Genomic DNA, 10,145 nt, shown 5'->3' with positions numbered 1-10,145 from the left:
GGCAACTTAATATGTTTCCCAAGAACACATGACCCACAAAGGCTAGAACTAGAAAGTTTATTACAATCAATGCTTTTATTCTTTCGCAGCACATCCAAGATAGGAGAGCCTGGGTGACCCAAACGATCATGCCAAAGCTTAGGGGTGATGGCTGCAAAGGTAGAGGAGGAAGCTTGAATGTTGGGAGAAGAGGACATAGGATACAGATCGCCGCTGCTATTACATCTCATTATTGACATCCCAGTCTGATAATCCTTCACAGAAAAACCAAATGGATCAAACTCCACAGACACTGAATTATCTTTTGTAAACTTTCTAACAGAAACAAGATTTTTAATCAGTTTAGGAGCATGAAGAACATTTTTAAGAAAGAGGGATTGACATGGAGAAGACAAGTTCGTGTGACCATAGCCATGAATTGGAATCGTGTGACCATTACCAACAATAATGTGATTATGTGGATGATTGCTCAAATTAAAATAAGACGAGAGATTACCGATAGAAGAAGTCATGTGAGATGTAGCACCGGTGTCCATGTACCAAGACTGATCTGGTTGTTGAAGGGACATAGTGTGCATTGCTGTCTCAATATCGGTGGGAGCAGACAAAGTAGACTGCTCAAGAGGTGCAGGGGATGCGGCAGGATGCACATAAGCCTGTTGAGGTGGTCTTGGACCAAGAACACCGACTTGGCGAGGTGGAGGAGTATTGGGGCGAGCCCAGCCTTGAGTTGGAAAGGGACAGGGAGGAATAGGCCGGGTAGGATTATACCAGCCCCATGGAACAGGTTGTTGCTGCTGCCATTGCGGAGGACGGTTGCCACTTTGGTCATGCTGCTGCCAATGCGGAGAAATGAAGCGTCCTTGGCCACCGGAAAACGGCCCCCGACCACCGCCTTTACCGCCAGTGGAGGACCTTCCTCCTCTATTCTTGCGACCACCCCCATGATTGCGCCGTCCACCGCCTGAATGGTGCGAACCATAGTGGTTTTTCGACTGTCCAGATTTTGCAGTGTGTGGGGACCCATCATCAGTCGAAGTGGTGAGCATAGCAGACTTAGTGGCTGCTTCCTTTGCCAAACCAGCCTCCTCAAGAGTGAGCATGGACCGAGCCTTGTAAAAAGGAGGTAGAGGGTTGCTTTGGCGGATCAACGTTCCCACACCACGGTACGGAGGGGCAAGACCCCCAACCAGTTGTAATACCAAACGACTTTCAGACACCGGAGCCCCAACGTTCTTCAGCTGATCTGCTATTGATTTGAGACGTTGACAATAAGAGGAGACATTTGAGAATTTCTCCATAGAAGTGGCAGAGAATTCTTGCTCCAAGGCAACAGCACGAGAATGTTGATTATCCTGGAATATATCACGCAATCTATCCCAAGCTTCCATAGCCGTTGAATCGGGTTCGATAATGGTGTGCAGTAAGTCACTAGAAATGGTAGCATAAATCCACGAAAGAACCGTGGCGTCCAAAGTGGACCAAAGCTCCTTCTCTTCGGCAGTAGAAGGAGCCGTCGTCGTGCTGTTGGCCGGAGGAAGGATATGATCAAGCACCTTGGTTGATCGTGCGTGAATCTTGAAGAGTTCAGCCCACGTGGAATATTGAACATTTTCCATTTCAAGAATAATGGAAACATGATTCTTGATGTTTGATACAGCAAGAGCAGGATGAAAGGAGGATTTGTTGGAAGCCATGAAGATAGAGAAAATAGAGAAGGAGGGAATAATGTGGGCAAGGAAGAGGATGAAGAACCCTAATCTGATACCATATAGGAATGTTTTCCTCTCCCCCTTTTCTCATACATTTGGTCAGAATATATACAATGTAAATGCCTTCACGTTAGGCTACAAACAAGGAAACAATATACTAAACATCTGCCATAACAGAAGGCAATCAAATATATGCTATAACAGAAGGCTATGAAATAGAAAACTATTTATCTTGTTTCAGTAATATCTTTAACAAACATGTATCTATATGCATGGTGTACTCTTGGATAGCGAGGCTCACATGCCTCACTCCTTGAACAAAATTATCTTATGCGTAAGTTAAAATTGTTCTTCCCATTAAATTGCTTAATCTTGAAAGTGAAACTAATCTAATTATAATAAATTATCACTAACAAATGCAAAATGAAATCAACACTAGCTCCAATTTGTTGGGTATCAAGTGTGGAATTGAGTCCAAAATCAACCAAATGAAAACGAAAAAGAAGCAGAAAGCAAGGGAAATGAATAAAATCAGCCCATATGTTATGCAAGATGACCGTTGAGTTGCATCTCCTCTCCTGCATATTTCATTTCGTCACAAAACTCACCCTTATAAAAAAAGTATAAAAAAATTACAAGTTGGATAAAAATGAAAAACAAAGTCTTAATTAATAAATAAACGTATCCATTGATTACTAATTTACTAGACAATCTATAACTCAAGTCCCTAGATGTTATTATATATTATTTACTCATAAACATCGTCAGTAAGGATGTCAAAAAAATTCGAACTCGCGGGTATCCGCAGATAAAACCCGCAACGGATAGGAAACAAATATTAAAAATGGATACCCGCTACCCGCGGGTACAAGTATTTTTGATACCCGCATGTTACTCGGCGGGTACGGATATCATAGTATCTGTATCCGTGAATACCCGTACCCGCTAAACTTTAATTCACACAGATACACTCATATATATATATATATATATATATATATATATATATATATATATATATTAGTAAAAAAAACATTCTGAGTCTTCATTCATTAATGGTGGTTGGATTCTTACCCCACATCGGAGTAGATTAGTTCCAGATACTGTGGAGGCATTGATGTGTCTCCAAGACTGGTTATGGACCAACATGGAAGGTAATGAAATTAACACTTTTACTTAGATATTTTATAATTGGACAACATGAAACTTTATACAATGTTGCAAGATGTGGACATTGATGAAGTTAGTAATTTCTTTAATATTTCATTCAAAAATAAACTACAATATAAATGGTTAGTGATTTTTTATTTATTTGTTTTTTAGGAATCAATCGGAGAAAGTGAGCTTGTTAATCCCACTAATTATGGTTAAATATTTATTTTTTAAAATATTTTTGTAAATACTCACGGGTACCTATGAATACTAGCGGATATGAAAAAAAATAGGTGTGTACCCACATAACGGATACCCGATGGATATAGATACGTGTACGGGGCGAATATTTTTCCAGCGGGTAGGATACGAGGGAGCTACTACCCATACCCTACCCGTTTCGTTGACATCCCTAGTCAAATCGTCTACTCAATAATGAGACTCTTTACCCTAATATATCAAAATCTATAAAAATAAATATTATTTAACTTTTATTTAATGGTTTCAATAGTTATAGTCCATTTAGTAGGCTGGTTATAATTATAGACTATTTGTATTTAAAATAGAGCTGAATATAAATACTTTAAAATAGAAGTTTTTATAATGTAAATGGTATCTCCTTTATATTTTATTATACCCGAATAACCATGTTCCATTTATTATATTCTCAATTAATTTTATAAATTTTGTAATTCAATCTTATCAATTTAAATTACATTAGTTCTTATATATATATATATATATATATATATATATATATATATATATATATATATATATATATATATATATAATATAATATAATATAATATTATATATAATATGTTATTATAATCTTCATAATGGAGTTGGGCATAGAATAAAGTGATGAACTAAACAAACCTATACCTATAATGTTATGGTAATCAGAATGGAGTTTGGCATAGATAATAGAGTGGTTGCTTTTGGATAAAAGTATGTTTTAAATAATTCAACGTGGAGGTAGGCTAGTTAAAAATAGTTAAAGTAGCTTTTCTCTTCTAATGGATAATGCATTATTATTAGTGGGTATGAAAGTCTTTGGATTGTGGAAATATAGTGTGTAGTTTCTAGGAAATTTCAAACAAAGAAAATCACTTAAATCTGTCTCCCACACTCTCCAAAGTCAACATAAAACAATCACTCCCTCACTTTTTCTTGTTTCCCACTACTCCATCAATTGTGTGAAAATCATGGCTTGAATTTGCATAGTTTTGATAAGTATCATTATTAAATGAATAGAAAGGAGATATATAAAAAGAAATTGGAGAGAAAAAGCGATAAATACAACATAAAAGAAATAGAAAAACAAAAGATAGAAGACAAAGTGTTTTGTTCCCAAATGAGATGCAATTAATCTTTGCTTATTTGTCGGGAAGCTACAACATTTGCGTCATTCGGGAGTCACATGTTGAGGCCATGGATGATCTCAATTTTTTAAAGTGTTTTTAAAGTGAAATTAAGTACTAGTTCAAAGAGCCACATGTTTAAAGACGTATGTGTAGGTTTAAAATGTTTTTCTTAGTCAAGAAGGGGTTGAATTTGCCGAGTATTTAAAGATTGCTCAATTAAAACTATAAAAATTCTTTCTGTTTGAATTTAATTAACCAACAAATTAGATATTTATTGCTCCAGGACTACACATTTCAATTGATTAAAAAACAAAAACTACGAATTAATTTGTTCATACATTATAATTCTACACAAATCACCAAATTTACCCAAATAACATGCTTTATCATACAAGATTGATTCCAATTGATATATCAAACTTAATAGCATCCCTAAATTACATTAAAACACATGAAATCTTTACAAAGACCGATTAAACGAGTTTTCTTGAGATTTAAATGAAGAGCATGATAAGAAAGAGAGAATCACACGCTGACTTTTATACTGGTTCACACAATTCTGAGCTACATTAAGAAACATCCAATTTATTAGGACAACCCGAGTCTTGCACTATATCAAAATAATTACACAATCTCACAAAGATTACACTTTTGAATATAACAAAAACATCAAGATTCTTGAATCCCACAAGAATCTCAACCCGTGCACAGTAAGATCCCACTTGCAGACCTAGAATCACACTAGAAAATACCCAAAAGCACAAGAACAAGCAAACCTTGGTGGTGGATATCCCTAGCCAACCAAAACATGTTCTTCAATGCTTCAAAACTAAGAAAAACTTGCTCTAAGATTCAAAGATCTTTAATCACAAGCTGCACAATGTGTAATCCAGAGAGAGTTTTCCAAATTGTTTCACTATTTTTGTGCTCATAAATCACAAAAGTTATTTCACTCCCTAAAAGACCAGCTAATATAGCCTGATCATAAGCGAATTCAACATGTTGATTTATGCATACAATCTATTGAATTCAATTAATTTAAGTGAAATCAACTAATTGCATAACAATTCAACTGATTGAATATATTCATACTAGAACTATATGCAACAAGCCTTTTAACATGTTAAATCCTTTTTTAACAGATTGAAAAGGACAAACATACGACAAAAATACATTTATATTATGTCATGCAATCTACAAATTGAGTCCAATCTTCAAGCTTTGTGATCTTCATGTCAATTCCATATTCAATATACCTCAAGCTTGAACACTAACGAATCACTTCAATTCTTCATCTAAACATCATCAATCACACATGATCTTATGTACTAGCTTCATTAAATCCATGCCCTAAGGTCACTTCTCCTAACAAACTCCCCCTAATTTGATGAAGCCAACAACCCCCTATGACAATATTCTTTGAATTGAATTGATGAGGCAAGATCCATTGTGAAAATTGAAATAGCTTTTGCACAAACAAGATACACACACACACACACACGCACACACACATATATATATATATATATATATATATATATATATATATATATATATATATATATATATATATATATATATATATCACAACCAAAAGCATACGAACTTACAAGAACTCCACATGTCCACATGCTCCCCTAACACTATTGTGGTTTCATTTCTGATTTCTAGTCCATTTTTCATTATTACACAAGTAGTTCCAGTCATTCAGTTTTAGTTTTGATATTATTTAAATCAATTCATGATTTAGCTGATTAGCTTACTTTTTGATTTAGCTAATTAACTTACTTTTTCTCCCCCTATGGATTCATCGAATTGAGGTAATCAATTGTGTATTTAGGAATATTAAAATTTTCATTCATGATATCACCTAAAACAAGCTATCAGATCAACTGATAGTGGGTACACGAGATACAAGCAAAAAAGAGAAAAGAAAAACTAAAGCTGACAAGGACTAATATAATTAGCCGATTAAAATCTAGAAACAACAGATTTAAAAACTGACAACAACAAAGGAAAATGTGGATGCAACACAGCAAATGCAATGCATGACCTAAGAGTCATCCTACTCAATCATTCCTTGGGTTGTCTCTATTGTAGAATGTGGAGAGGAGGTCAGTGACATTGTGGATTTGATCATCAAGGTCGTGAAACCTCTTGGTGAAAAATGCATGATGCTCGTTTTGGGACACATTGAGCTCTTGGAGCTGGTCAAGGACCAATCTTTCAAAGTGAGAGTAGGTAGGACCAATTTCCACTAGAGCATTGTAAAACTCAATAGCCATAAGTTCATGTACAAAGGCATCTTCCTTAGCTTGATTCACCCGACTTAGTCCAGCCTCGTGATCGTGTGCACCAACTCAAGCATTTACAACAACATCATTTTCTGTGACCCATGTGTTGTCAACCTTGGTGAACCCCATCTTGTGCATGTTATGAGCAGACACACCATTCAACAATCCAATAGGTTCTTCATGCTCTCCTTCCACATCAACTAAAAAATGCCCAATGAATTTGGAGATGAGCACTACATATGGTTACTTCCAATCTGTGAGTCGTTTTGCTTTCATCATATGGTCTCTAATGGTGTAGGTCCAATCAACAGTCACACCATTCTGGATGCAGTACATTAAAACACGGTCTCCTTTATTCAGTGTAGAGTGATTGCTCTACCATGGCCAATAACCTCTCATCAACACGTAGTCTTCAATCATGGAAATTGTTAATCTAGCCACATGGATTCCTCACACATTGGCCAAAAGATTGGACTTTGTTGAATTCCTCAATAGTAGTAGTTTCCCTTTTCCTAACCTGTATGCCTCTTTCTCTTCAACCAACCACTTCTTTCCATGTTTCTCTTGTGATCTTCATCCGGATTCCTTTAACACTATACTTTAGCACACCACCACTGAACTTGAGTTTTGCATATAAAACCTTCACCAAATCTGGATAGATTTTGCTTGAAAGCTCAAGGAAGGCCTTAAGCTTTTGTGTTCTCAATTGTTGCTACAAAACCTCAGTTTTCAGCTCTCAACTAGGAAAAATACAACACTCTAGGGATGATAATTTGCTTGTGAGTGATCTCTATGAGGAACACCTGAATTTTGTCGTCATGGCCTTCTTTCGGAAATAGGAGAGGTTGGTGTGGGAAGAGTGGAAATTTCCTCATCAGATTGCACATTTCTTTGACGACAAGACATTTTGTATTGTGGTTTGGCTGTTACTAGCAAATGTGCATGCAAATGCATGATGCCAAGACAAGTATTTTTAGAATCAACGCATTAAATTTTATATTCATTCAATTGATTTGCACATTATTTTCGTAATTAATGCAACATGAGTAACCATAGCCAATTAAATGCAAACTGTATTTTATGTGTGATCATAAATCATGATGCTTCCCAGGAATTTTGTGTTATGTACTCATTTCAAATCATAGCAAAGGCATGCACATCGAGAATCATGTAATAAAAGTGCTTTATGGTCAATGAAATCTGAAAAGGTAGTTTTAGCTTAGGTAATAGTTGTTACCACAATACATGTAGAGTGTTAAATTCATGCAAATTTAAATCAACATAAGTAGTTTGTTAATTCATGCAAATTTAAATCATCATAAGTGAAATCAACACATAAAAAGTACAGATTTAACAAATTAAAAATGTTCCATATCACACATAATGCATGTAGTGACAGTTTAAGTGAAATGTATGTGTTATTTTATAGATTTAACATATTAAAATACTGGTAGATCGTACTTTATGCAAAATATAACTATTTAAGTGAAATTAAAGCATGGTTCAATATGATTAACAAGCCAAAAATGTATCAAATCACATTTTTCATATCCAGAATACCTAATTTTGTTTTAAGCTTATTAAACCTATAATGAAAAAATGGTTTAGTAAACAAATTAGCTAGTTGATTCTCTGTTTTAACAAACTTAATTTAACAATCACCTTTTTATACATGATCGCTAATAAAGTGATGCCTTATCTCAAAATGTTTGATTTTGGAATGTTGTATTGGATTATTAGTTAGATTAATTGCACTAGTGTTATCAAAATACAGGGTACCTTTTCCAACTTCACACCATAGTCGAAGAGTTGATGTTTTAGCCTTATGATTTGAGCACAACCATGACTAGCTGGTATATACTCTAACTTAGCTGTGAAGAGTGCCATACAAGCTTGCTTCTTTTTATTCAAAGATATCAAAGCTTTAGCCAAGTATGTGACAAGTTCCATTTATACTTTTCTTATCCAATTTACATCCTGCATAGTCAAAATATGAAATTCCACTAAGATTTATCTTAGAATTACTTGGATACCATGATCCAACATTGATTGTCCCTTTTAAATACTTGAGAATCCTCTTTGCAGCATTGTAATGTGACTCCTTTGAATTGAATTGAAACCTTGCACACAACCACACACTAAATTAAATGTCCAGCCTACTTATTGTTAGATAGAGCAAAGAACCAATCAACCCTCTAAATTTAGTTGAATTAACTTGCTTCGTAGCTTCATCTGAGACCAAGTAATAGTTCGTGGCAATTGGAATGACAACTTCTTTGTAATTCTCCATTTCAAACTTTTTTAACAAATCAAAACAATAGTTTTACTAGCTTAAACATGTTCCTTGCTTAAGTTGTTTAACTTGCAGCCCTAAAAAAGTAGGTTAGCTCACCTATCATAGACATTTCAAATTCACCTTGCATAGTTGCAACAAACTCTTCACACATGGAGTTATTATTTGAACTAAAGTTTTCGTACCTTTGCCTTGGTCTCATTACAACCTGTGAAAAGTCCTCATCATCTTTGAATACATGTTTGCTGAAAGTTTGTGCATATTAGAATCTTGTTACATATCTAGAGTATTTACTTATTTGAGTATTTTGAGTGAAAACAAAAGCCAAAACACTTGAGCAAATTTTGGTGAGAAAATATACATTTTAACTTGAGTGTTATCATTCATATTTGATTTTCTTGTGAATTCAAAAGATTAAATCATGTGTGAAAAATTGATTTTTTTTCCATTTGTTTATGCATGATAAATTGATTTCTAGAAGAATGATTTGTTTCTAGTGACGTTCATTCCTTTGATCTAGTGAACATATGAAATAAATTAACCGAGAACAAAGTTTTGAAATTATTCAATTTTGCCAAGGAGTGCAAAAGGATAAGTGTGGAGGTGTGATAACGCTGTCGTTGACGCGATCAAATTAATACTACTAAACTATAGCATCTTCAATATTGCTAAAATAGTAGTCAAGAAAATATAAAAGGGTAAAGTCAACCCTAAATCGTCTCCCAACGAACACGGAATTGATTATTGGCAAATTGGCTCTCATAAAAACTATACAAAAGCGGTTAGTCAAATAAAATAAAAAATAAAAAAGTAAAATTAATGAAAGATAAAAATATATAAAAATAATGATAAAGAAAATATATTGATTCCACTACTTTTTCAAAATAGATCCATCATCGGTTATCTAAAGATTATTCCTCAACTAATCATTGTTGTAGATTTGCAAATTAATAAATGTAAATTCTAAATTAACACTACAAAAAATTGTGTATATTGTAGCAGTTTTAATATGGTGGTCATTTGAAACCACCACTTTTTACAACATAATATGGCATTTTTTGAACCACCATATTTTATCTATAATATACGGTGGTTTTAACTGACATTTTATTAATAGTGGAAAACTGTCACATTGTATTTGTAAAACATGTCAGTTTTAACTGCCATATACTAATAAATCCCAATCTTAAAACTTCCTCGATTTTAATTAATTAGATTACTGAATAGTTGGCATGAGAAACCATTTCCTACATTTGTTATTTCCTAAATTAGTTTGTTTCCTTTGCACGAGAAACCATTTCCCACCATCACCTTTGCATAGTGT

General features: G+C 34.2%; 1 protein-coding gene across 1 annotated transcript; it reads right to left on the bottom strand.

Annotated features, from left to right (window-relative positions):
- Positions 1-219: 219 nt before the first annotated feature.
- Positions 220-1,697, bottom strand: LOC114180459 (uncharacterized). The gene is made up of 2 exons (XM_028066773.2): positions 497-1,697; positions 220-254 (listed from the first exon to the last, which is right to left on the bottom strand). Exons 1-2 carry the CDS (start codon positions 1,695-1,697, stop codon positions 220-222), a joined length of 1,236 nt encoding a protein of 411 aa, XP_027922574.2.
- Between the last annotated feature and the right edge of the window lie 8,448 nt (positions 1,698-10,145).

The sequence above is a fragment of the Vigna unguiculata genome, chromosome 11 (assembly GCF_037176805.1).
Source record: "Vigna unguiculata cultivar grain cowpea cultivar isolate G323 ecotype 2 chromosome 11, ASM3717680v1, whole genome shotgun sequence".
In the NCBI taxonomy this organism is placed as follows: Eukaryota; Viridiplantae; Streptophyta; class Magnoliopsida; order Fabales; family Fabaceae; genus Vigna; species Vigna unguiculata.
The sequence above is the reverse complement of the archived record's forward strand: the minus strand, read 5'-3'. Positions and strand labels throughout refer to the sequence as shown.